The 27,784-nt window shown below is 32.2% G+C and overlaps 1 protein-coding gene across 5 annotated transcripts in view; it reads right to left on the bottom strand.

Annotated features, from left to right (window-relative positions):
• Positions 1 to 203: 203 nt before the first annotated feature.
• The window catches only part of SREK1 (splicing regulatory glutamic acid and lysine rich protein 1), a 46,786-nt gene continuing 19,205 nt past the window's right edge, over positions 204 to 27,784 (bottom strand). For 2 of the 5 annotated variants that reach the window (XM_074282374.1, XM_074282378.1), the window contains 9 exons: positions 26,894 to 27,058; positions 26,588 to 26,766; positions 22,937 to 23,067; positions 21,962 to 22,076; positions 18,912 to 19,031; positions 17,270 to 17,596; positions 8,841 to 8,936; positions 5,859 to 6,003; positions 204 to 4,905 (listed from right to left, as the gene is read on the bottom strand). In XM_074282374.1, the coding sequence (XP_074138475.1) occupies positions 4,753 to 4,905; positions 5,859 to 6,003; positions 8,841 to 8,936; positions 17,270 to 17,596; positions 18,912 to 19,031; positions 21,962 to 22,076; positions 22,937 to 23,067; positions 26,588 to 26,766; positions 26,894 to 27,058 (1,431 nt within the window). In that variant the 3' untranslated portion in view covers positions 204 to 4,752. The remainder of the gene's footprint in view (positions 4,906 to 5,858; positions 6,004 to 8,840; positions 8,937 to 17,269; positions 17,597 to 18,911; positions 19,032 to 21,961; positions 22,077 to 22,936; positions 23,068 to 26,587; positions 26,767 to 26,893; positions 27,059 to 27,784) is intronic. The other 3 variants (XM_074282375.1, XM_074282377.1, XM_074282376.1) reach the window with 3 other exon arrangements.

Genomic DNA, 27,784 nt, shown 5'->3' on the forward strand with positions numbered 1-27,784 from the left:
AAACAAAAATTTATGTAGTAAATCACTGTTGTGCAAACTATTAGCACTTATATAATGGAGCTATAATATACTTCTGTCATGGAATAAAGATGGTCCAACACTCAACAGCATCAAAAGTAATTTCATGGAAGAGATACTGCTTTCATGTGGTAAGATGATCCATGGACTATGAAAGTAAGAATAAATGTCACAAAGTGATAAGATTTTAGGAATTTAATTTTATTAAAAATATAGCAACATAATAGCAGCATCATTGGACATATCTTTACTAGTACCATTTAATATTGGCTCTACCCACAAATATATACCACCCATGTAGCACATTATTTCTTTAGATGTTTAAATTTTAATCTCTCTGCTTTATAACCAAGAGAATCATGTAACAAGCATTAACACAACTAAATGAGATCAAAATGTGGGATATTATTTAACTATTCAACTGAATTGATTGTATAAGCTACATAGTAAGAGCTAACAAAAAAGTAAACTGCTACAAAAATTAAGAAATTCTTGAGCAGATCCTTCTCTGCTTTACTCCCAGCAGTTAATTATCCACTGGTAGCCTAAAACTGGTGCAAACCAACTTCATTAGTTCTAGATTCTCCAAGTGATTTTCAAGAGTTTGAATTTACACATCCAAAGCTGGAAGTAACTGTTTATGCTTTAAAGCTGCCTTAGAGCTAGCCTGGAGGGACCTAAAAACAATAAGAATATAAGTTCTTCCATTCTTATATAAGTGCCTCAGAAGAAAAATGCATGCAAGGTCATTCAAAATTTGGCAGTTTTTAATTTGAAAATTTATCAAGGTAAGGCGACATTTAAAATATCAGAAGCTAAAATCTATTTAAAAGTCATACAAGTATCATTTAAGACTGATATAAATTGGTAATAGAAATAAAATTCTAGAGCAGAGAATTAAATTAAAATAGAATGACTTCTTATGAGTTAAATTCAATCTAACTGAACACAAAACAAAAAGTATGGTTAGTTTAGTGGCTTCTGCCTTAAAAATTGTTTTAATTCTAAAGCAAGGGCACTTCACCAAAGAAATTATTTTTTGAAAAGATAACTCATTGAGCAGCCCAGGATTAAGAGGACCCATTTCTGCCCCTAAAGGACCAGTAAGGCAGGTTGAGGCACATTTGTTGAATATGTTAGGAACATTTACTCATTTGTGCTGAAGGTGCCTCTCTCCAGAGCTGTCAATTCAGCACCTTTTCAAGAACATTACATAATTTTTGAAGTGTGAAAACAATTTGATTTTAAATTTTCAGATGTTAATTTAGCAGATGTGCATGAAATAGACCCCTTTGAGCTGGTTCCACAAAAAATAACAATTACTGAATGGAAGGGTAGTGCAAAATAAAACTATGGAAATATAGCAAACATTTTGATAAACTTAATCCTATTTGAGATCTCACAGAACTAGAACCATGTTAATGGTACTAAAATTATGAAAGATAAAATTTTTTAAATTTATGGTTTTGGTTTTTAAAAACACCATAAAATGGCTTCGTTTCAACTACTAATTCAGCTGCTAAGACAAGAATTAATTCATACACACAAATACTTCAGTAGACTAAAAAAAAACAAAAAAAAAAAAAAAAAAACAACCTTGCTATTTAATTTCCACAGAAATAATTCATTAATTTATAAGTTCCTTCATTTGAAGATTAAAACCCTAGATTTGTGTGACTGTTGTTTATTCTACTCTAAAAAGACAGGTAACAGTCTGGAAAAAAAAAAAAAAAAAAAAAAAAAACATTAGATACTGATATTTCTGGAAATGGTTAGCACCACAGAAGAATATCTATTATCAAAAGGTATCTTAGATTATTGGTTATTTTAAAATACATGCTGAAATCCAAGACTTTAATATTCCCATCAATAGCAAAGTACTTTAGCTTCTCCAAGAATTGAATTCTGTAACCCAGGGGGAAAAAAGTAAACTACCCAGAAACTATTTACTATGAAGTTAATTTGCATTAGATAAAACAAATTGTACTAGTTGAAACAAGGTACACATTTTTTTTAAAGTTGAGAGACCCAGTTTATTTATTAAACCAAACTAAGAATGGACTAACTTGTTGCTTATCTGTTCAGTATGTAACACTGTTGAATAACGATTGCCAAAAGGAAAGGGCATGTGTTACCTACTATGGTCCCAGAAAAGAATAAACTGTTTATTTAAGCTAAAAGGAAATCTACAAATTAGAGGTATAAAATCTCAAAAAGGTTCTCTCTAAACTCTAAATTCAAAATATTCCTGTCAAATGAGAAGCAAAAGAATGAGGTGATAAAATAGAAAACCAAGTCTTTAAGCAAAGTAAATTAAAATGTAATAGTATAGTAATGTTGAAATGGAAAATACATGTTTTTTAGGACAATAGTGCTATCTTTGAATCTGGAAACCCTTGTTATCAATCAGACTTTCTCACATCATTTAAGAAAATCCCACATTATAATCTAATTTAATTTCCTAGAGCTCTTGGTCAGGTATATAAATCATTTGCTATTCATTTTCCAATTTAAAAAATCAGTACCTTTGATTAAGATTATTTTAAAGGTAAATATCAAGAAAAACCAGCAGCAGCAGCAGAAACCAAATTAATTTTAACTAACACAAGGTTCATTTAATTGAGATCAGAGTTCAACCAAAAAACAGAGCCTTAAATGACTGTTTTATAGACAGTCTAAAAGCATGCACTTTTCAAATGAAAGATGTCTCTACTAAACCAAGTAGAATTAGGGCAGGATTATACTAATATGTTTTTCTGAATGCATAAACAAAAACTTCCCCTCTAAAACACTTGGTTTTATTAGTGAAATGGTATTAAGGATAACAAGGATTCAAACAATTTTTGTTCTACACTACTTACATATCATAAATAAGACAGTTGTTGCAAAACACACAATCCTCTGGTCTTTCCATCCACACAAATTACTCTTTTGAGAATAAGCTGTTTTACCAGCCAACTGAATGTGGCTGAAGCATTAAAAATGACCATCTATACTTTACATAGTAAAGCATTTTACAAAGTTTAATGTACACAGTGGCAAAAAACTATAATTCTGAACATGTGAAGAGTGATTAAGCAGCTTCATAATCAAACCAGGATTCATTACTTGAAATATGGATAACTTTCCATTCTCCACAAAAACTTTAGTTTCAATTGTAATTAACCATTAAAGGAAAATCAAATGTAAAGCAGGTAAGGAGCACACTATTCAACTTTCTAAATTTACAGAACTTCCCATGAGGTAAGGCAACTGAGTAAATTTGATTGTATTATGTTGCATTAAAATAATTATACTTGATTTAGTATTAAGAGCTAATTAAAAGATATGACTTCTTGGGAAAATCTAACAATGATGTAAGGAATTCTGAAAGCATGAGTTGAGCTTTTTGGAAAAAATCTTCATAAATGTCATTCTCCTACATAAGTGCTTTCTTACAAAAAGCTGACCCCAAGAATGACTAATGACTTGTTGTTTAAACTCAAGTAAATTTAACCCTTTGGGGGGAAAAAAAAAGCCATACATACCTTTACCCCTTTCAGGTACAGTTTTTGCACATCACATAACCAGCATTAGAGAAAATGATTGCGAGGTAATGATTAAGGCCATCCAATGTAGAGAATTAAAGGGCTTCCTTTGATTTAGGCAAAATAAGAACATGCTTCACTTTCAGCTAAGAGAGTATAAAACTGATGGTCCCCAAACTATATTTTTGTTTCATGCTATAAACCTGTCCTAAAGTCCTAATCCTCTTTCTTGTATTAGGTGAACTAAGAAGCTGTTCTTCCATACTACTTGCACATTTCTCTATGGGGGTGGGTGGAATAGCTATCTAGGTTCAGTATGAACTGAGAATGACTAGCACATATAAAATACTAGAAAACACTAGAAGGCACTAAAGCTTCAGCTTGTGCTCCCATAGCCTGTTTTGAAAACCAGGTTTCCTTTTGTTAAGAACACCTATGCCATTTGCAGCTGACCAGACACAAAAATAAAATTCAAAATATTAATAAAAGTTAAAAGATATGCTCACTTTGGGGAGGGGGGAAATAAGCATATTAGTATTCAACATGGTTGCTTCTCCTTTTTTTGGAATGGAACAGTTAGCATGCATCTCTAAACTACTTTTTAAAAAAAATCCACACATTTAAGCAATTTTAATCTGGATAAAATTTTAGATAAAGAACTGGTATCCCAAATTGTGAGCAAATGAAAACCTATTAGTAGGTATTTAACACGATCACTGTAAAACCGTGAAGTAATGTCTTATTTCATTTATGGGGTATATTTATATATTTTGCACCATTTTCAAGCACATCATCAAACAATATATATTGAAATTAAAACAAAAAAGCAAAATACAAAATTCAATAACTAGCAGTATTGAACAGCTTCCAATGCATTATCTTCCATTTTTCTGATCATCACAGATACAGATCTTTGTAACAGTTCTTGGCAAACACTAACAAAATCTTTTCACAAGTAGGTCAGCCATCATGGAAATGCATGGATTTTAGATGAGTCAGTTTGAGTAACATCCCTTGTTTTCATAATGTCCATGCTTGGTTTCCTTTCTCTGTAACAAGATGACCATAAAGTCATCTGACAACTGTAAGAGCTGTTCATACATATCTATATTTGACTGGACTGCTTTGCTGTTGGCTTCTTAATGAGAGAATTAAAAGCTTTGGATTCCACTCTACAGCTGAGTGTAGTGGTACACATTTATTGGCCCTATACCGTTTCTGCCTTGGCAGTAAGGTTTTCTTCATTTGGTTGGCAATTTCCATTCTGCTGTACTTTGTTTTCATCAGTCTTTGGAGCTTCCTTGTCATCGTCTATTTTTTCACTTCCTATATCTGGTACTTCCTTATTGTGCTCTTTGTCCTAGAGAGAATGTTAAAGACACAGACATGTATTTTCAAGATTATCTATTTTTGTCATTTTAATACAAAGTTTTTACAAATTAATTAAAAAGGGATTTTTTTCAAACAACTGCAAAGCTACTGCAAAAGCATGTTAGTTTCCTATCTTAATAAGAGCCTCTTGAGATGAAAAACCTTACACTGACATGATTTTAAAATGCAACCATATTTTACCAATATTCTCAGTTAATATATTTCCAAAATACCTTACAAATTTAGGAAAAGTTTAGTCAACTGGCAGAATGTGGCTTAACAAATGACATTTCTAATTCAACTAACTAGATTTTTATTTTACATTACTAAATCAATTATGTACTTATTTTTCATCAGGATGACTAAATTGACTGAAGCAAATATACATTTTTAAACAAAACCAAGTAAAAATAAAGACCCCTAAATAAAAAAACCTTTTAGCATTTATATTTGCTCAAAAATGTTTTATTTCTATGTCTATCACCTTCTTAAAATGAGGCAGCTAGGTGACTCAGTTAACAGTGTCAAGGCCTAGAGTCAGGAAGACCTGAGTTGAAATCTGGCTTCAAACACATCTGTGTGGTGTGACTTCAGGTAAGTCACTTAATTCTGCCTCAATTTACTCAACTATAAAATGAGTTGGAAAAAGAAATGGCAAAGCACTCTAGTATCATTGCCAAGAAAAGCCCAAATGGGATCATGAAGAGTTGGACACAACTAAAAACAAACAGCAATCATTTTAAAATACAGTTTGCAAATTTAACTTCAGATGTTATTCAATTCAACAAACACTTATTAAGCAACTTAGTATGCAAAGTTCATTTTATCTGCACTCTTCCAGAAGCTATTTTTCAAACTGCCAAGAAAACAATTTTGTGGACTAAGTTATAGACATTAACTATTCAATAATTTACTTATAAATATTGGGTGATTATCATTTACCTTCAATGTACTTGTGTTTTTTTCCAATTTGTCCTTCACGTCTTTGTCTTTAAAGCTCTTTTTCTTAGATGTTGAACGTTCTCTCTCTCTTCTTTCTATGTTTTGGTCTTTTTCTTTTTCCTTCTTTTTATCCTTCTTATTTCTGCTTAAGAATGTGATCAAAAACATTAATTTCTAAAAATGATGAAATGATATTTTTGTACATTCTTACAAAATTCCACAAAATGCTAATTGCACCTATAAAGTCATTATTTTTTTAAAAAAATCTTAATGTCTTATTGGTCATATAAGTAAATGTTTAAAACAAATTAATGTATTATTAATTTTAGTAAGTCTAAAAAATAATCACTTTTCTAGATTTGTAATACAGCATACTCAAAAATACTCAAGTATTTTTTATCCTACTGGAAAAAATATGCTCAGACAAGGAAAAAATAATAATAATGTATTAGGCAGAAGCTATGAAAGCACCTTTCAGGGCTTAAGCATTATCAACATAACACAAACTTCAGAGTTAAGCTCAAAAGTCACCTTTTGAAAGAAAAACTTCATCACTATAATCTCAAGACTGGACAGAAGTCCAACAAGCCTCTAAGGACAAATGAATAATGGGAAAAAATTAAATGCCAAATTACTTGTGTGAGCCCCTATGCTTCAAAAACACTGTTCCTTTTTTAACTGATTTGTTCTAATGTTTTCATTTACTTGACTTCAAACAGAAAAAAATTTTAGATATCCTATCTTTCTTTAGAAATGATAATCTTTTTAGGGACAATATCCTTTCATAGTTTAATTCACACAGCATAGAGTTAACAAATCTAAGCAAAATAACTGGAGAAAAATAAGAAGAATCTATATATATATATATATATATATATATATATATTTGAAAATGCTCCTTGTGAGTTAAGTACAAATACAAATCCAAGAAATAAACAAATAGTTCCTACACATCAACAAAAATTTAACTAAAACATGATGAGTAAAATTTTCAAACAGTCCTGAGTTTAAAATGAAATTATCTGCAGCACTGTTTATACTCTAATCAATGCAATGACTAAACTTGATTGTAAGAGACTGATAATATAGGAAAATATGCCTCCCTTTCCCTCAACAGGCAGATGGGTAGGCTACACATAGAGAAAGAGATATATACATTGTCAGATGTGGCCAATTAGTTGTTTTTTTTTTTTTTTTTTTTTTTTTTTTTTTTTTTTTTTGCTTAAAAATACTTTGTTACAAGACAGACTTTGGTTGGTAAAGTCATTGTGAAATGACAAACAAAAAACATCAATAAAACACTTTTAAAGCAGTCATAAGCATAAGACTGTGAGTCGGGGGGCAGCTAGGTGGTATAGTGGATAGAGCACCAGCCCTGAAGTCAGGAGGAACTGAGTTCAAATCTGGTCTCAGACACTTAAGACTTCCTAGTTGTGTGACCCTGGACACAAATCACTTAATCCCGCTTGCCTCAGCAAAAAAAAAAAAAAAAAAAAGACTGAGTCCTTAGGTTGGAATTCTATACCTGAACCTGCCACTAATAATCTTCAAATTTATATCCTATCAATCTATTTATTACCCTTGTAATGATACCATTAGAATAAAATAAAAAACAATTTGAAAGCACCAAAGGAGACATATAATGATTTCATTAGAGAAAAAAGTAAATCTTATATTATTGCTAGTCAGTGAATTATCTCATCAAAAGAAAGATTTGTATTCTCCTTCATTTTCTTTTAAGTCCCACTTAAAATCTTACTTTCAACAAGAAGCCTTTCTCAATTTCCTTTAACGCTAATATCTTTTCCTCTGTGATTATCTCCAATTGGACTATATGTGCATCTGTGTGTGTATACACACACACACACACACACACACACACACACTCATACATCACACTTGTTTCTACCTGTTTATAGTCCTTGATTAGACTGTAAACTCCTTGAGAGTAAGGTCTGATTGTTTTTGTTTTTTTTAATCTTTCCTTTCTATTTCCAGAGCTTAAAACAGTATATAGCATATAGTAAAAAAATAAACACACATTGACTATTCAAAGCATAGTAAAACACTATTTATTGGTAGAGGAAAGTATGAATTGGCCACCTCTCCTGGATAACTTGAAATTAGGTTAAAAACAACTGAACTGCTAATAACCTTTGACTCAGTACTGGGTTATCTCCCCAGGTAGATAAAAGACAGAAAAGAAGTTCCAAAATTTATAAAATTCTAGCAACGAAAAACTGGAAACAAACTAGTTTGTACAATGGAGAATGGCCGAAGAACTTGGAATATGAATGTAAGTAGATAGTAAGAAGAGATGTGAAGTTTTGAAGTGAAGAAGTCCAGGTTCAACTCCTGCCTTTGCCACATAAACTGTATGACAAGTCATTAAACCTTTCTGAGCCCCAGGCAACTTTACTCAAGTTATTAATAAGATGCTGATCTGTATCAGCGATACAACCAGTTTTCCTACATTAATGAAAATATCTGGACCCATCTACCCTTTCCCTGCACGGAACAAGATTAATTATAAGAAATTCAGAGAAACACAGAAGATCTAAATGAACTAATATAACTTGTTGCAAAGTGAGATGAGAACCAGAAGAATTATATATAAAATGATTCCAACAATGCAAATTACAATATCACTAAAAAATAAGTCAAACTTTGAATCTGACAAGAAGTCAAAACTTTTTTGAATTCAAAAAATCATCTAGAGAACAGAGAACAAAACATTTTCCTTCTCCTTTTCACAGAAGCAAGGTAATATGACAGAATATTATGTTAGACATTGGCTACTGTGCTTAATCTTTGTTCCAAAGAGGGCTCAACCTGGGGGTGGAATAAACATCCAGAAGTGACTATTGTTTAAAAAAAAAAAAAAAAGATATCAATAAAACTTTTTTTAAAAAAATCAATTAAATCCACAAATTTCACCCTTACACTCTTCTAGTCTAAATATTCGTTATTATATAAACTTACCTCCGGGGTGATGGAGATCGAGAAGACTTCCTTTTTAGGTTTTTTGATGTTTTTGGTGATTTAGAAGGACTTCTGCTCTTCCTCCTACGTCTTTCTCTGAAAATTTTAAGATTTAGGTATTTTTAAATTAGCAAATAATGCCATTTAAAATTTTGAAAAATTTGATCTGAGGATGTTATATGTACTCTCTAACTTGTTATATATAATAAATTAAACAGATTTATGCCACTGAGAACAATGGAAATAAGGAAATCAAACTTCTAAGTTTATATTCAGTAAAGAAAAATTATCTCCCCCCCCCCCATCACCATTTGGTCTTTTAAAGTAAGAAATTATTCTTCTTGCCTAGAATGTGTTACTATTAAATAATCTCTTATATATACTTTAGCTTCTTGCTGCCCCCACTGTGGAACACTACCTTGTAACAGACAAAATAAGCTTTAATTTCTAAGTTAATTGGAGGGGAGAAAAAAAATTACACACTGAACTTGAAAATTTTTCTTAAATTTTTTCTTAATATCAAGATTGTTTCTGACTTTCTTTACCCCTCCTTATAATTGTTCTAGTAATGGTCAAAAATCAATTAGTAGTGGCATAAGTGTTATTAAAACACGATCAAAATTTAACTTCTAAAGGAGACAAGGTCTATGAATCTACTGTGAAAGAGTCCTAATTTCACCAAAGACTCAATTTTTTCAAAAGCCTAATACCTTTCTCTCTAAATCCTTTTCTTACTGAAAATGAAATAATTTTTACACAAATTTAAAGTCATTCTCAGCAGAGAAACACTGAGTGCTATTTTAACAGCATAAATATTTGTGAATAAAGACCCAATTTATTAGGTTTATATGACTAGATCCCAAAAGACCCAAATTTTAAATTTATTTTCTAACTGTGCTTTGTTTATTAGATCAGTAGCACATTGGTCTATGGGACAAGAAATATGTCTGTTATAGTTGCGTATGTAGAATCATGCACATAGGGATGAATAAATATCATGTGCTGATGGCAGTAAACATAAAATTATTTATACTCAATGGAGTTGTTTTATTCATTGTTATCACTTAGATTCCCCTTTATTGTACTTCTATCAATGAATTACATATTAAATAATTTATAGAATAGCAAGAGACATCTAATTAGTAAATTTTTTTTTTCCTGAGGCAATTAGGATTAAGTGACTTGCCCTGGGACACATAGCTAGGAAAAATGATAAGATATGAAGAAAAGATTGAAATCAAAAGTATTCAAAAGCAATTTTAGGAGCTTAAAATTTAAAATTCTACAATATTAAGCCACCAAGAACTGATGTGGCTAATATTTTTTAGTCCTAATGGTTTTCTGAGACATGATTGTGACAAAACCATTCATTTGTTATCTATTATTAAACGCCTAAGTCCTAAGTAACATGTTTCAAGCAAAACAAGGCAAAAATATTCCTGCCATCTTAGAAAAACTTAAAATCTGAGAAATAAGAGCAAAACAAAATTAAACCAAGAGCCTTGAGGACAGAGACCACATCTTAATTATTTTTATGTTTTCTCCAATGTCTAATAAACAAAAGAAGAAAAGGAAAAGGCTCAAAAGAAAAAAAGTGATAAATCAAATTATAAGAACAGGCAAGAGGAAAAAAAAAAAAAAATCAGGAAAAGTTTCATGAAATAGGTGATCTATTTATCCTTAGCCCTAAAAGCTAGTCAGAATTCCAAGAGACAAGGGGCAGTGAGTGAGGGAAGAAATAATTCAGAACATGAATATAAGGACAGTCAGAAAATTATTTAATTGGAGCAGCTAGGTGGTGCAGTGGATAGAGCACTAGTCCTGAATTCAGGAGGACCTGGGTTCAAATGTGGTCTCAAGACACTTTAACACTCCCTAGCTGTGCAGCCCTTGGCAAGTCACTTACTCCCAACTGCCTCAGCAAAATAAAAAAGAAAAGAGGAAAAAAAAGAAAAAAGAAAAAAAGAAAATGACATAATTTTGTTTAAAAACACTTTCAAATAGATACTACTTAATATAGTAAGTACTAAGACCCTGGAAAGCAGGCTAGAGCCAAAGCTTAAGCTTCAATGATATTAAGCTAAGGAATTTTAAATCACATAGGCAATAAAGAACCATAAGCTTCTAAACAAAGCAGTGAAAGAGACTTAAAAAGAGTCCTGAGTAGGGGTAGGTTTTTGGAGATAATTCTTTAGAATTAGAATAAACAGAGTTTGACAACTGATGGTTTATGAGATTCGAAGAAAGAAGTCAAAGATGTTTCAAAAGTTTTGAGCCCTATGACTAGAATTTTACTTTGAAAACAAAAAAAGATATCAGAAAAATATGGACTTTAGCACAAAGAAGATAAGTTTGAGATTTGAGTCAGAAATGTGAGACTAGTTCTCAGGAGTGACTAGAGTATCAGGAAACACTTGAACTAAACAAATATAGATGACTAGAGAATTAGCTACATAAAAGGTTTATGTGGGAAGTGTCTAAGGGTGCTGAAAGAGAAAACAAAATGAAATCACTAAACTGTTAGGGACAGGACTATGATTAATTCTTACATTTCTGGGGAGTAAAAAAGGTAACAAAGAAGCCAACAGTAAGAAGAGAGAACCAAGATTAAACAGTGTGTCACAGAAGGCAAGGGAAAAGACTGTTTCAAAACACAAGATCTAGAGAAAGACCATTATGCTTTCCTCCCCATTTTATTTAATATTATTTTTTCCCATTTACACATAAAAACAACACATTCTTTTTTTCCCCTTCAGATTTTGAGTTCCAAATTCTCCCCTTCAGATTTTGAGTTCCAAATTCTCTCCCTCCCTCCCCTCTTCCCCCACTAAGAAGGCAAGCAATTTGACATAGATTATACATGAGCAATCATGCAAAACATGTTCACCTAAGTCAACCTCTGAAAGAAAACACAAAAAACAAATATCTCTGATCTGCATTCAGTTTCTTCCAGTTCTCTGTCTGGAAACAGACAGCACCCTTCATCCTAAATCCTCCAAAATTTGTCTTGGATTATTGAATTGCTGTTACTGAGTACAAGATTCTGGTTTTGCTCATTTCACTTTGCTTCAGTTTATTTAAGTCTTTTCATGTTTTCCTGAAAGCATCTTGCTCATCATTTTAAAAAAACACAATAGTATTCCACTACAATCATACATAGCCATTCCCAGTTGGACATCCCCTCAATTTCCAATTCTTTGACACCACTAAAAAGAGTCACTATAAATACTTTTGTTCCTATAGGTCCTTTATCTTTGATTATTTTTCTCTTTGGGAAACAGACCTAGTGGTGTTATTGCTTAGTCAAAGGGTACACATGGTTTTATAGTCCTTTGGACATAGTTCCAAACTGCTGACCAGAATGGTTGAATCAGTCACAATTTCACCAATAGTACATTAGTGTTTTAATTTTCCTATATCACCTCTACTTGTTATTTTCCTCTTGTCATACTGGGCCATCTAACAGGTGTGATGCAGTTTTAAGTTGCATTCTCATCAATGATTTAGAGAACTTTTTTCGTGACTACAAATAGTTCTGATTACTTTGAAAATTACCTATTCATATCCTCTGAAATGGCTCTTGTTTCTATAAATTAGACTCAGTTTTCTATGTTTGAGAAATAAAGAAACTCACTGTAAAAATTTTCACAATAATGATTAGTTTTTCCTATTTATCCTATTCTCTTTCGCCCTTTCCATTCTCAAATGTTTTGCTTCTGACTTTTACTTCCCCCAAAATCAGTTCTCACCATCACCCTCTTATCCCTTCCTAACTTCCTATGGATTAAGAGATTTGTACACTTAACTGAATGTGTATATTATTCCTTCTTTGAGCCAATTCCAGAGAGAGTAAGGTTCATGCACTTCCTTCTCCTTTTCCCAATTTTTCTTTCTCATCTCTTAATTTTATTTTTTTAGATATTCATACCATCACATTCAATTTACTCCTAATTGCCCTAATAATGAAAACATTTTTAAAGAAATATTATTTTCAAGTGTAAACTGTTAGCTTTTTTTGTTTTTCTCCCCAGGTTATTTTTACCTTCTGAATCCAATTCTTCCTTTGCAACAACAACAAAATTCGGTTCTGCACATATATATTGTACCTAGGATATACTATAACATATTTAATATGTATGGGAATGCCTGCCATCTAGGGGAGGGGGTGGAGGGAAGGAAGGGAAATTTTGGAACAGAAGGGAGTCAAAAAATGTTATAATTATAAAATTAATTTAAAAAAATTTTTTTAAATATTATTTTCCCCATAGGAATATAAATAGCTTAACCTTATCAAATCTCTTGTGTTTTTTCTATTTATGCTTCTTTTGCATCTTGTATTTGAAAATCAAATGTTTTCAGCTCATCTTTTCATCAAAAATGTTTGAAAGTTCTCTATTTAAATGAATGTCTATTTTCCCCCCGAAAGGTTTAAACTCAAGTTTAGCTCTTTTGTCTTTCAGAATCTCATATTCCAAGCCAAGGATCCTTTAATGCAGAAGCTGCTAAATCTTACATAATCTTACTTGTGGCTCCACAATATTTTAACTGTTTCTTCTTGGCTGCCTGTAATATTTCCTGCTTGATTTGAAAGGGCTAAAATTTGGTTATAATACTTATGGAAGTTTTCATTTTGTGACTCTTTCAGGAAGTAATCGATGGATTCTTTCAAATATCAAGGGCGGTTTTCCTTGATAATTTCTTGAAAGATGATATGTAGACTTTTCTTTTGAATATGAATTTTAGTAGCGCAATAATTTTTAAATTAACTTTTCTGGACCTATTTTCCAAGTCAGTTTGCTTTTCCAATGAGATATTTCACATTTTATTATCTTTTGTCTGTGTCTTGATTTTTCACAGAGTCATTAGCTTCCTCTTGCCCAATTTTAACTTTTAAGGAATTATTTTCTTCAGTATGCTTTTTTTAAAGGTATTGTTTTCTGCAGCATTTCTGTGCCACCTTTTACCAAGCAGTTTTTTCCCATAATTTTCTTGAATTACTCTTTCCAATTTTTCCCCTACTTTTCTTACTTGATTTTTAAAATCCTTTTTGAACTCGCATTGCCTGAGTCCAATTCCTATTTTTCTGAGGCTTTGGATATAGAAATTTTGATTTTGTTACCATGGTAATTTTTTTTCTGTTTGCTCATTTTCTCAACTTATTTCTTGATTTTTAACTCTATGCTAAAGTGTGGCTCTGCTTTTAGGATGAAGATTGTAATGTGCAGCTGTTTTTCAGAGGTAATTCTAGGAACCTGTAAGTTTTTGGCTCTTCCAAGGTAGTACATTTAAAGAGAACTATGTTTACTACTCTCTTATACTTAATGCACTGATTTGTAAGTGATCACAGACACTCTCTTTAACCCTAAGCTATGACTAAGGTTTCTGCTCCACTGTTAGTACAGCAAATTCTGTTGTGCTAGTGTTCCTTTCCCACATTGAGACTAAGACTCAGGATTGCAATCCAGATCTAAGTTTAGGCAATACACCAGAGTCCTGCCCCTAGAACCAGGAAAGGGACCCCTGTAGATCTCTGTCTGAATCACTGCTTCTAGTGTGCTTAAGTCTAGTCTGTACTGGCGCAGCCTGCACTAGACTATACTCCTCTCTCACCCTGATTTAACAGAACTTTACTGCCAACCTTATGGAAAATTGTTTTATTCCATCTTTTTGAGGAATTTGTTTAGAGTCATTATTTAATTTAAAAGTATTTGGAGGAGTTTGGAGGCAAGTTCAGGCAGTTCACCAGTTTTAATGCACCATTTTGGTTGCCACTTTTCCATTATACCTTTTTAAATTAGATCACTATTAATGTTTAAGACTGCACCTTCGGCAAAAAGAAACAAAAACCAGATTAAAATCGGCTTAAGAAGGACATTTAGGGCAATAAAACTATCAAAATGTTTTGCTTCATTATTTATTCTAAGACACCCTATCACTTTAAAATAGAAAGTTTGTATAAGGGTAAAGAACTAATAGTAAAGCAGAAGATATGGTTTAAGTCCTGCTTCTAATAGAGTCACAACTTCTCAGTGCTTTAGGAAGCTCTTTTACAACCTAGATCAGTAAAGGGACTCTCCTATACCAATGAAATCTAAAGACACTGTAATCTCCCTCTCCCCATTTCTGACAGTGATCTTGCCTGTCACTTTAAACTTTGTTTCTGTAAGAGTTTAAGAGTGCTGAGAATATGGACTCCTGAATAGAAGCTTACTAATCAGCCTTAAAATTACATAGAAATATGTCAAATAAAAAGGGTAAGAGCTCTTCTCCACTGAAAAGTAGATGGAAAAAGTCTTCTCTTTCTGCTTAATTGGAAAAATGAACATGAACAGAAAGGAAATTGGGAGACCATAACATTTTCTTCCCAAATTCTTTCTGGCTCCACATCCAAGCAATTCCACCTTGAGGTCTCCAAGATAGGATGAAATAGAACTAAAAACAGAAGAGGAAGAGAGATGCCACACATCCATACCCACAAAAAAACAAAACAAAAACAAAAAAACAAGCTACGTTTCAAATAAACTCAATGAGCAAAGAGGTAGTTACTGAATTAAATTTTAGAGTTCTAATATTAGTTCTAACCACTACACAATTGTTTCAGAATAAACCTTAACCTATATTCAATGTTTTACAGTTTACAAATTACCTTGAAAAAGAGCTCTCATAATTCCTTTCTATTATATAATATTGCCTTTCCTTAAGAAATGGTTGTTACTTTAAAAAAGTTCTCCTCCATAAACAAAAACACCCAAAAAATCTGCTAAACTCAGATCAAAGGCACTAATTTGATACAAGCGGATGATAACACATCATTTGCTCCCTTTTAATATTCTAAAGTATTAAAATGTTGCATAAACAATCAGATTAGGTCACTTTGAATTGCTTTTCTCTGTTATTGAGGGAGGAGGAAATAAAAGTATCAAGAAATGACTAAGGAGTTAAAAAAAAAAAAAAGGTATTTTTTTTGATAGTATTAAACTAAATAAAGGAATTGTCACATAAAATGTTATCCTTTAATCCCTCTCTACTCAGATCAATGATTGTAGCGCTGTGCTGCCACCTAATGGTGGCATCCCCAAACAGCAGCAATTCTCAGGCCACCCTTTGACACTAGGTCAGTATACCAAAGAGATCAAAAAAAAAAAAAAAAAAAAAAAAAAGACCTCTACATACAGAAATATTTATAGCTCTTTTTTGTAATGATAAAGAATTGGAAACTGAGGAAATTCCCAAATGGAAAATAGCAAACAAGTTGTGGCATATGATTGTGAAATACTCCTGAAGAAATGAGGAGCAGGATGCTCAGAAAAACCTGTTAAGATTTACATAAATTGATACAAAGTGAAGTGAGCAGAACCTGGAAAATACTGTACACAATAACAGAAATATTATGATAATCAACTGTGAATTGGTATTCTCAGCAATACAATGCAAAACAATTCTGAAGGACTTATGATGAAAAAATGCTTTTTATCTCCAGAGAAAAAATGACAGTTTTAATGCAGACTGAAACATACTTTTTTTACTTACTTTTTCTAGATTTGGAGGGGATTTTCTCTTTGGTCTGTATTTTCTTTCACAACATGGCTAATATGGAACAATGTTTTTTGCATGACTGCTCATGTATAGTCTAGATCAAATTGTTTTCCTTTTCAGGGAGAGGGAAGGGAAAGGAGGGAGGGAAAGAATACGGAACTCGATTTTAAAAATAAAAAAAACAAAGGTTAAATATTGTTTTTACATGCAATTGGAAAAATATAATTTTTTTAAAAAGTAAATGATGCCTTAATGCCCAAAGAACAAAAGCAGCATAATGAAATAACAAGTGGTTCTTCCCAAAGAAGTTCTGAATGAGTTTTTAAATTCCTATCTATGATGCTAACTAATAATATGCCATGGAAAATTCAATTCACCCCTAAAAGCTTCCACTATAAAATGACAGAGCTGTATTGGATGACCTTCTAATATTCCTTCTACTTATAGTATTTTACAATTTTATGAACTGTATGAGAAAGATGAATCAAAATCATCTATTCATTTTGATCTATACCAGAAACAATTTTGAAAAGCAAATACCATTTAACTTTTTTAGGGGAAATTAATCTAAGCAATAACATTCTCATTTACAAAATCAATTCTATGTTCTATCTTCTAATAAGTAGTAAGAAAAAATTCTTATAGACCTGCTAAAACTAACCTAAATTACCTCTTTCTTCATCGGTCTAAATATACCATAGAAGTGGGATTATCTGCTACCTCACCAAATAATAGTAAAGGATGCCTCCTTTCTTAAGAGTCTTTCCTGGAATTAAGTTTACACTAATTATTTCAACTTGTACAAAATTAACTTTATGAGGTAAAAACTATGTATAATTGATCATTAACATAATTGAGAAAAATCCCAGCAAAAATTTTAAATGTAAGCAAACCTGCTGGAACTACGAGATCTTCTTGATGCATTATAACTTCTGGGAGGTGTTCTGGATTTCTTATCCTTCTTTCTTTTTTCATCTATCTCTCTGGCTCTCTCCTTTTCTCGTTCTCTCTCTCTGTCCTGTTCCTTTTCTTTGTCTCGCTCCTTTTCCTGCTCTTTTTCTTGATCTTTTTCCCGATCTCTCTCTCTCTCCTTCTCTCGATCTCTTTCTTTATTTTTACTCCGTTCCTTTTCCCTTTCTCTGTCTCTATCCCTTTCTTTTTCTCTCAGTCTTTCTTTTTCCTTGATCTTTTCTCGATTTTCTTTTTCTTTTTTCTTGTCCCTGTTATTAAAAAAAAAAAAAAACAGAAAAGGGAAAAAAAAAATCACCACAGAAATATCTAACAAAAAGGTATTTGGTACTCCTTTTAACCAGATTAATGTCTAAAAAATTAAAGCATTAATCTACCGCATTATATAACTAGACATGCAATCATCAACAAAATGCAACATAATTCAAATGAATTTAAAAAGCTAAGGAACAAAAGCAAATTTTGCAGAAATCATTTTGGTGGTATCATAAGTGATGCTGAAATTAGTTAAAATAGAGTAAGAATTTTTGGGTGTTGTTCCCCCCCTCCCGAATAGAATTTAAAATTTTGGGGAGAAATAGAGAGGTTTTCAATGTGAATTAAGCTAAATTGAACTGAACAAAGACAACAAATGAGCAAGCAGTATGTGCTGAGAAAGAACTGCCTATTTACAGAAGACAAATCTAAAGAATATAATTTTTTTAAAAGCACTTAGTTAGGAAATGAGATCTGGCCAGGATAAACACAAAGGGGATGGGGGGAAGCATGTATGCTTGGGGAAGCAATTGGTTATACATACATATACATACACACACACACACACACACACACACACACACACCTATGTATGTACAGTTATATGTATACACACACACACACCTATGTATGTACAGTTATATGTATACACACACACACACACACACACACACACACACACACACACACACATCAAGAATAATTAGCTATAGATGGAGCTTAACATTAAAAAACTGTCCTGATTTGAGGACTATTGTGGGTAGGAACTTAGTTAACAAAACAATGTATCCAAACTATCAAAGTACATACTTTTGTTTCACTTCACAAATCAAAGAAAAATGTGTTACTACTTTTAATTATTAAATTTATTTATTATGTTGTAAAATAATGTTGTCATTAAAAAAAAAAAAAAAAAAACAACCAACCAGAAGCCACCTCCCAAAACCAACAGTGCAAGTCCATTTATAATAAGCAAAAAAACACATATTCTTGTTGATGGAAGGTAAATCCAATTTTTGTGTAGAACTATTTCAACTTTCACTTAAGGAAAACAAAACAATAATTTTGTCAAGAGTCTTATTAGTTTGTTATGAGATCTTTCCCTAGGAAGATTAGAATGAATTCTGAGGAAAATTATAACAATGAAAAAAATAAGACATGTTAATTAATAAAAGGATTTCATTTAATTTTTTTATTATTTTAAGTCTGCTGAAAGTAACCTCACAAAGTTAAGTAAATTGCAACTTTTTAAAATATTCTGAGGCTCTCACACTTTCTGAGAAAAAAATGTGATCCATAATTCAAACTTACCGCGAACGTGAACGAGTCCGTGACTTCCGTCTCTCCTTAGACTTGGAACGTTTTTTGTAGGGACTCTTGGACCTACGCCTATCTTTCTGTCTTGAACGTGACCTGTTATGGGACCTGCTCCTACAATGAGAAAAAAATAACAAGATACTTAGACCCCATTCAAAACAACTCAGGAAGTTGGAAAAAGGAGGTTTTATTGCCTCTTCTAATTAATTAAAAAATGTTTATGCTCAAGAAATGAATTATCTTTCATCATATTTTCCACTCATAAACAAAACATTTATCAATTCTGCTTTTACTTAACAATGATAAAAATCATCCTAAAAAATTATTCTAAATTTTAAATCAAGCTACAAACTTAAATAACACTAATTTAATTTGCTTTCTGAAGTTTTAAAATTCAAAATTTAAACAGAGGGGAAAAAAAAATCAAACTACATTAGCATAAGGTGATTTTATAGCACTAATCACAATGATCAAGCGTCTTCAAAATTAGTATAATATCTCAATGTTTAAAAGTTAGCACTCAATATTATATAAAATTGGTGATTTTGAAAATAATTAAAATTTCAAACCGGACTTCATATAATTTTACATAATTTATAATTTTAATTATAAGTACATATAATTATACTTTATAATTTTATATAATCATATAAAATGAGATAAATATGTAAAATGCTTTGCAAATTTTAAATCCTAATATAAGTGTTAATGATCTAACAAGCGAATTAAAAAACTTATGCTTTCAGAAATATATTGATATTGAATTTACAGTTATAAATTATATACATATGTCTAACTTATATAATTTTGTGTCTTCTCAGTGAATTTGAAATTGAACTCTGGAAAATGCTAAGTTAGTAAAGAAATATTTATGCAAATTTTCAACTGGTCAAAATTACTTCAAAAAAATTTTGAGTATCTTCCTATCACTTCATGATCAATATTTAAAGTTCAAAACTTAAATTATTCCATAGTTTATTTTCATGTTGTTACTGACAACTGTCCATGATGTCAACATTCTTTTAAACTTTCTTTTAACTAACAGATTGATAATAAGCATTAAGGCAAAGCTGTACCTTTTGTCTAGTCTGCAATTATTTTTGAAAATCACAAGAAAGCAAAATAGATATATGCTTTATTAAATTTATATTTAAAAGTCAATGAATATTAAAACTATTTGTGAAAACCTAAAAGAAAAAATTTTAAAATATTTTACTACATCTTAAACTTGACTGCTTCTAACTCGACATACTTGTCAAATGATTGTAATATTAATAAAATGACTCAATTAAATTTAAAAGATAACTAATTGCAAAGTCTACCATACATATCTTTAATTCCAATTTAGTAACAAAGTAATGCATAAATACTATAGCTTCAAAAAAGCTAAAATCAAGAATCATTTCATCTAGCAATGATAAAGGAAAATTACATTAAGATGTACATTTTAAAGTAAATCTAAATACAACTGAAAATTAGCACTTAAGACAAGCTCCTATTTCTTTAAAAGACTAACCAACCCTACTGATTACTATATCCTATTTCTCAACTCATCTCCGACAGAGATGATGCAGTATAAGAACAATTGTGGCAGTTTTAGGGAAAAGGGGAAGAGTCCCCTTAAAGAATCCATATGGGAAAAAAAGTGAGAAAAGCAAGAAAAACCCAGAAAACTTCAAAAGACCTGTGCTATTTCCCAGCAGAAACCAGGATTTCTTTACTGTAGTAGCAGTACAAAAGAAAATATTAAAGATGAATTGCCTCAAAGAGTAAGACATACACTTTTTTGCAAATGGCCAATGTCTTATTTATTTTGCTTGACTATCTAGGCAAATACTATAGGGATTTCCCCCCCCAATTATGTGAAGGAAAGGGAGGAGAGAGAAAATTATTTTGTTAATTGGAAAAAAACCAATAAGAACAATCCCTACCCAATCCAATGATCAATTCAGAAATGCTTGTCATGCAAGGAAAAGGGAACATAAGGCAAAAAAAAAAAAAAAAAAAAAAAATTAAAAAAATAGGACTTCAAAGAAAAGTACATGAACTGATACAGTGTAAAGTGAGAAGAACCAGAACATTATACACAGTAAAAGCAATAATGTACAATGAAGAACTGAATGACTTAGCTATTCTCAGCAATACAATGCTGCAAAACAATCTCAAAGGACTCATAATGAAAAATACAATCTGCCAACAAAGAAAAATACTGATGGACTCTGAATACAGACCAAAACATACTATTTTTCAATTTCTTTCCTTTTTTTGAGGGGGAAAGAAAGAGGGATTCTTCCACAAAATGATCAATATGTAAATATATGTTATATGACTGCACATATATAACCTATATCAGAGTGCTTACCCGTTTCAAGGGCAGGAAAAGGGAGGAATAGATAGAATTTGGAAAAGAAAGGAAGAAAAGAGAGAGGGAAAAACAAAAACAAAAGAAAGGGGACAAGTTGGGATCATAAGTAGTAAAAATTCCAAAAGGAACTCATTCTCTCTTTCCATGACAAAGGATAAAATTGAGCTACTGAACTTTACAAAAGTATTCTCACATTTTTTCACTTTTATTAGTAGAAACATTTTAATTTCTTTGACCTGACATACTTTAAGTGAGAAAACAACAGCATTTATCACTGAAGCTAAGTTTAGATCAAGTAACTTAAACCATGTCATTTTCTTTAAATTATTCCTCATTCAGAACAGAAAAGACAATTTTGAAAATGAGTCATTTATTTACATTCACAAAAGCATCCTCAGGGATGCTATCTCTTAATATGACTCTAGTTTCAAAAGGAAATAGACAACTTTCAGGAAAACCTGTGCTTTAAAATAACTCATTTTTATTAAATCAAAGCTTTAAAAAACTAACATTACTTTAGAATGAAAGTAAAATAAATACAGGTGCAATTTTATCTATTAACCACAATAATAGATACAATAATTAAATATCATCTAAACATCAATCTGAGCATTAGGCTGCTCAACTTTGACATTTGGACCAAACACTTGAGTTTTAAATTAAGAATTCAAAATCTCACCTGTGTTTTGACGGTGATCTTTTCCTTCTAGAATGTGATTTTGAGCTAGACCTGGATTTTGAACGAGTATGGGAACGAGATCTGCCGCCTTTTCTTTCACTGCTCTTTCCAGACTCTGAGAGGAAAAAACCACTTTGCAGTGTAAGCTCAGAACAATTAAAGATCCCAGTTAATACTCAGGCACAAGTGGAATGTACCACACATAATGCAAGGGGCCTACTCTCTGTACATCCTCCTTCTTTGCAATTATCCTTCAGAAACATCCAAGAAAGTCATTGCATATACTCGTTGAGTGCAGCCATCCTGCAGCAGTACATATAAACCAGATGATTATAAACAGCTGTGCATAAGGAATGATCTGATGCTGCCATAATGCACGTGATTACAACATGTCAATCTCACTATCTCAAAAGGAATTCTGAAGTCTTTTCTGATGTTTTTTCTTTTTCTACAATAGGAGACACAATTTTCAGAGCATTTGAAAATATGTTCAAACTGAACGTTTTCAGAATGCTTTTTTTCCCCCAGTTAACAGAGCCCAGGTTTTAATATGGTAATATTTTTCTAAATAATATTAAATACCTGAGTCTGTTAGGATTGTTGACTACTATGCTCTATATTTTCAGTTCAAATTTAAAAGAACATTAATCTGCTTAATGACAAACTGGCATAAAACATTTACCTTTTGTAGCTTCAAAATAATTTTTTAAATATAGTATTTTAAACCAACTATTTAGTGAGCACTAATTTTACTATTAAAATATAAAGCTGAATACTTTAGTTTTATGTACCTCAATACTTATTTTAAGAGAAAAAAATAACATTCATTAAAAGCAACTGTCTGATTTTGAAAACCATGTCTTTGAACATCAGTTTCCTCACCTAAGTGATGATTTTAGATTTCTAAGGTCCCTGCCAGCTCTAAAATCCTATCACTTCTGATACAGAATCTAAGTAACCACTCAATGAACCTACCTGGTTCAATAGCTGCTGAAATAAATGATTGGGCTTCTCGTACTCTCTTCATGACTTCTTCTAGTTCCTTAGCAGCAGCCTGAGGAGTCATCTCAGGGGGTTTTACTATTGCATTGTTGGAGTGATTTATTCTAAATTAAAATACCAGAACATATACCCTTAAAAACTTAAACCAAATTATTTATGTGGTAAACATACACAACAAAAAACACTTGAGGGCCAATGAATAATAAAACCAAATCTTTCTAACATCCAACTAATAAAGTCTTCCTTCCTCAATCACTTGTTACTGATGAAGCCAAAATGGCGAAAAGATCTGAGACATGGTTTTAAAAGGATGGTGACAATGAACCACAAAATTTTAAGTCAATATAAAGATGAACTGTTTCTGATCCTAGCGTTTAAGATTTGGTTTTTTCCCTACACCATCTCATAATTAATTAGCACTGAAAAACTAATCAGTTTAAAAAAATAAATAAATAAATAAATAAAATCAGGGACACCTAATAAACAGACCTAAAAGGTCACAGTATTTACCTAATGTCTACATAAAGCTAAGGTGTACCTTGCCTCCCACATCTTCCCTTCCTTTCAAATGTGTCCCTCTCCCTACTTCCTTCTATCTCTTAAACCACCATCCTCCTCCCAGTTATATTTACAAACTTCTGTCATTTGACTTATTCCTCTCCCTGAACATTACAAATCTTCTTGATCCTATCCTTTCAGTCTCTCACATCCATCCATCCTTTCTAGTCATAGTGCTACCACCCTAAAACAAACCCTCATTAACTGCTAACCAAAGCTATTAATATCCCCTAAAACTCATTTCTCTAACTCTTGTCTCCCCCAATCCATCCTCCATAAAACCACCAAACGAACCTTCCTAATGCCAAGTTCAAAAATTAAATTTCTCATTGCCAGTAGAATAAAATAAAAATGCTTTTTCCTGATATTAGTAACACTCTAAAAATCTGGTTCAAATCTTCCAATCTTATTTCAAACTACTTGTCTTCAAACACTCTATGATCATCAATCATACGCTTCCAAATTGCCAAACGAATTTTTCAGTCTCTTTTGTAGGTTCATCTTCTTAACACTCACATCTCACACTCTATGTCTAGATGTATTTCAGGTCACTTTCCTAAGCCCTATTCTTTCTCCATCTTCTTTTAGTGTATATAGTGTTAACAAACAAAAAGTGCTTAACAAATGGGCATTTGATTGAGCTCATCAGCTTTCAAAGATTCAAATATATATACTCTATGCAATATTCCCAAATCTACATATTCAGGCCATGTCTCTCACCTGAATTTTCAACTGCTTCCAAACATCTTTACCTGGATTCCATAAAAATCTCATATCCATCCCGACCAAATCAGAAGTCATTATTTCTTCCCTAAATACTCCTAATTCTAACTTCCTTCTTTCTGTCAAGGGACTCTGCTAGTCATACAGATTCTCAAACTGTGAGTCATCCTAAACTCTAATATCCAATCAGTTCCCAAGTTAATCTTGTGAACTCTCACTTCTGTTTCCTTCTCTCACATCACCATAAGCATTCTAGTCCAGGTCCTCATCCCTCCCATCTAACAATAGCATGGCCTCCTCTCTCTATTAAGTCTCTCCTTTTTATTACTTATCCTTTCAGACAAGCTGCCAAATTGATATTTCCAAAGCTCAGATCTGACTGTATCATCCACCTACTCATAAGGCTTCTGAAGTTCTCCTATTTGATCTTTAAAGCCCTTCACAATCTTCTTTATAAGCTGATTATACATGCCTCCAAGTCACACTCTCTACATTCCAATCAAATTTGCTTTCTATTGTGCTGTTCCTTTATATGCATTATTCTATCTACCACCTCCATGCTTTTCATAGGCTGTTCTCCATACTTGGAAAGCACTGCTCCTTTACTTCAGATTCCTAATTCCCAAGTTCTTTAAAATTATATCTCATGTATTACTACTAAGGCCTTTTCGGATTCTATAGCATGCTGTTTTCTAGTCACCTTTATGCTATCTCTTTGCTTTTGAGCAGGCTTTTCAGCTCCTGCCCTTAGGTCCTATTTGCTCTGGATTGGCAAGAGTTCTCCTCAAATAGACCCAGAGCCCTATATTGAATGGTGCTCTCCAGCTATGTGAGTATATGAGTGCTCTGCCCACCCTCCCTTTCCACCTCTACCTCAGAACAATCACAGGCTCTACAGTTCTATTCACCATCCCTATAACTTCCCAATCCAAAAAAATCCCTCCTTCCAAAACATGCTGTCTTTGAAGGCAGAAAGTGTCTTTTATAATTCTAGAGAACCTGGTATGTAATAAGCTCTTAATAAATGTTTTTCCAATCATTCATATTCTGTATTTCTAGGGACATGTTGCAAACTCTTCAAGGGTAAGTACCCAGCACCTAGCACAGTGCCTTGACTGAATAGACCTACTACCAACTATCTATTCATCTAACAGAAACTTGACAAATGGATAATTACAAGCACCTAAGCAATTCAATAATTTGTATAATAACTTTTTTCAATATATTTTTTTTACTGAAGGCAATAGGGCTTAAATGAGTTATCTATAATTACATAGTAAGTGTTTGAAGTCATATTTTGAATCCACTGTGCTACCTACCTGCTCTTTTGGGTCTGAATAACCTAAATCACTATTTTCAATGACACAGATATAATCTGTTTGTGGTACAAACTGTTGAATTTGTCCTAAAAAAAAAAAAAAACCTCCTTTAATTACTTGATGTGCAGGAAGATGGTGAAGTACATAAGCATGCTGAGCCTGGAGTCAAGACTTAGTTTCCCGACTTTAAATCTGGCTTCAGACACTAGCTGTGTTTCTGGGCAAGTCATTTAAATCTTTTACTAGGCCAAGAAAACTGCAAACAGAGTCACGGAGAGTCAGATACTAAAATAACTGAACAGCAACAATCACTTGATTTTTTTCCTTTTTATGTTCTCATTATAACAACTCAATTTAGTAAAGGTCCTAGAAATAATCTCAAATGATTCCTCTGAACTCCCAAATGGTACATATTTTTTTTTAAAGTGTGACACAAAATCTGGCTTCAGACACATAACAATTCCTAGCTGTATGACCCTGGGCAAGTCACTTAAATCCCAATTGCCTTAGCAAAAAAATAGCTAGATAGATAGGTAAAAATGAAAGTGTGGCACAATGGGGCAGGGAGGTAGCACAGTGAATACAGCTGAAGTCTCCTGAAGTCAGGAGGACCTGAGTTTAAATCTGATCTCAGATCTTAACATTTCTTAGCTAATGTGACCCTGGGCAAGTTACTTAACCCCAAATGCATCAGGGGAAAAAAAAGTGTGACACAATGAGCATCTGTAAAATGTGTTGAAAATGCTGTGTGGGGTTCTGTATTTTCATATTAAACTAATGTTAAATAAAAGTCTGTAATATAAACAATGGCAACTGACTGGACATCAAAATCTAGAATGGCCTCTAGTTTGAGAACTTGGATAACTCAAAGATTGCTGAAATCCTTGACAGAGAAATAGGTAATAGATAAACATAAATTTCATTCCTCTTTAAATGCCAATTGCTAAAAAAATAAATAAAAAACATTTAACAAAACCAAGAGTAATATAAGACCATTATAATTTCTTCTTTTAGAATTTCTTACTTCAGTGGCCTGTCTCCAAACATTACTCCATTAAAAGCAAGAGCCCTCGGTACAGAATTCTGATCTGCAAATTCCACAAAAGCAAATCGAGTTGGCTGAGTCTCATCACCTGCCATACGAACAAACTTTACTTCTCCAACTTGTTTAAAAAATTCAAGTAGCTGATCAGCTGTGGTTGTCTAAAAAGACACAAATAAATCATCATAAATCTTTGATCTAAAGGGAAAAAAAAAATCAGATAAGACATCAATAGCAATTAAGAAAAAAAATAGTTACTACTACTCAGTTTCTTCTTTAATGTCTTACCTGGGAATTCAAGTTTCCAACATAAACAGTCCTCCTAATTTCATCAATTTTGGAAGGATCCACATTTCCCATAAGAGGTGGCTGTGGTATCTCTCCAAGTGTTGCAAGGTTAGGATCTAGTGCTGCTGCTGGTATCGCTCCCAAGCTGCTAAGTGAGACACTAAGCTGTTTACGGGGAGGGGGGGGGGGGAAGAAGGGGGGGGAAGTAATTTTATTATTAAATGTTAGTTAACAAGCATTTTTAAAGTACTCACTATGTGTCAGGCATTTTGCTTAATGCTTAGGATAAAAAGAAAAGTGTTTGTCTTCAAATTGCTCATATTCTGAAGGGACTGTGTGCAAATAACACAAATAAAAAATGTATGTAGCATAAATGGAAGATAAACTCAGATGACAAATAGCAGTAAGAATCAGAAAATTCTTTCTGATCAAGGTGGGATGAATCTAAAAGAAGTCAGAGAAACTAAGACATTCAAGTAGAGGTAAGGGAGGAGAATGGTGAAAGCACAAGGAATATATACAAAAGTGTTCTGTGAAAACTGTTAAGCAAATAGATCTAAGTGAAACGTAGAATACATGGAGAATTGTAAAAAATAAAAAGCCTGAAAAGTAGGAAGTTCTACCTGTCAAAGAGATTTTATATTTGATCTTGGAATATTCCCTTATGCCAAAAAGAAGTTAAGTAATGCCAAGAAGTCTTAACTTTAGTCCATGTATGTTGTTGAAGGAAAATAGTCAATTAGGAGAATCATAATATAAAACTTCAGTAAAATAATATTTGTGATTCTGTTGGTGTATACATATTTTCCCATCAATGAAAATCAAAAACAACGTCCTATTTAATGGATTATTTTTGAGTTGCCTTAGTAGCATCTCTAAGGCCTGTTGGCC

This window comes from Sminthopsis crassicaudata, chromosome 1, assembly GCF_048593235.1.
Source record: "Sminthopsis crassicaudata isolate SCR6 chromosome 1, ASM4859323v1, whole genome shotgun sequence".
Lineage (NCBI taxonomy): Eukaryota > Metazoa > Chordata > Mammalia > Dasyuromorphia > Dasyuridae > Sminthopsis > Sminthopsis crassicaudata.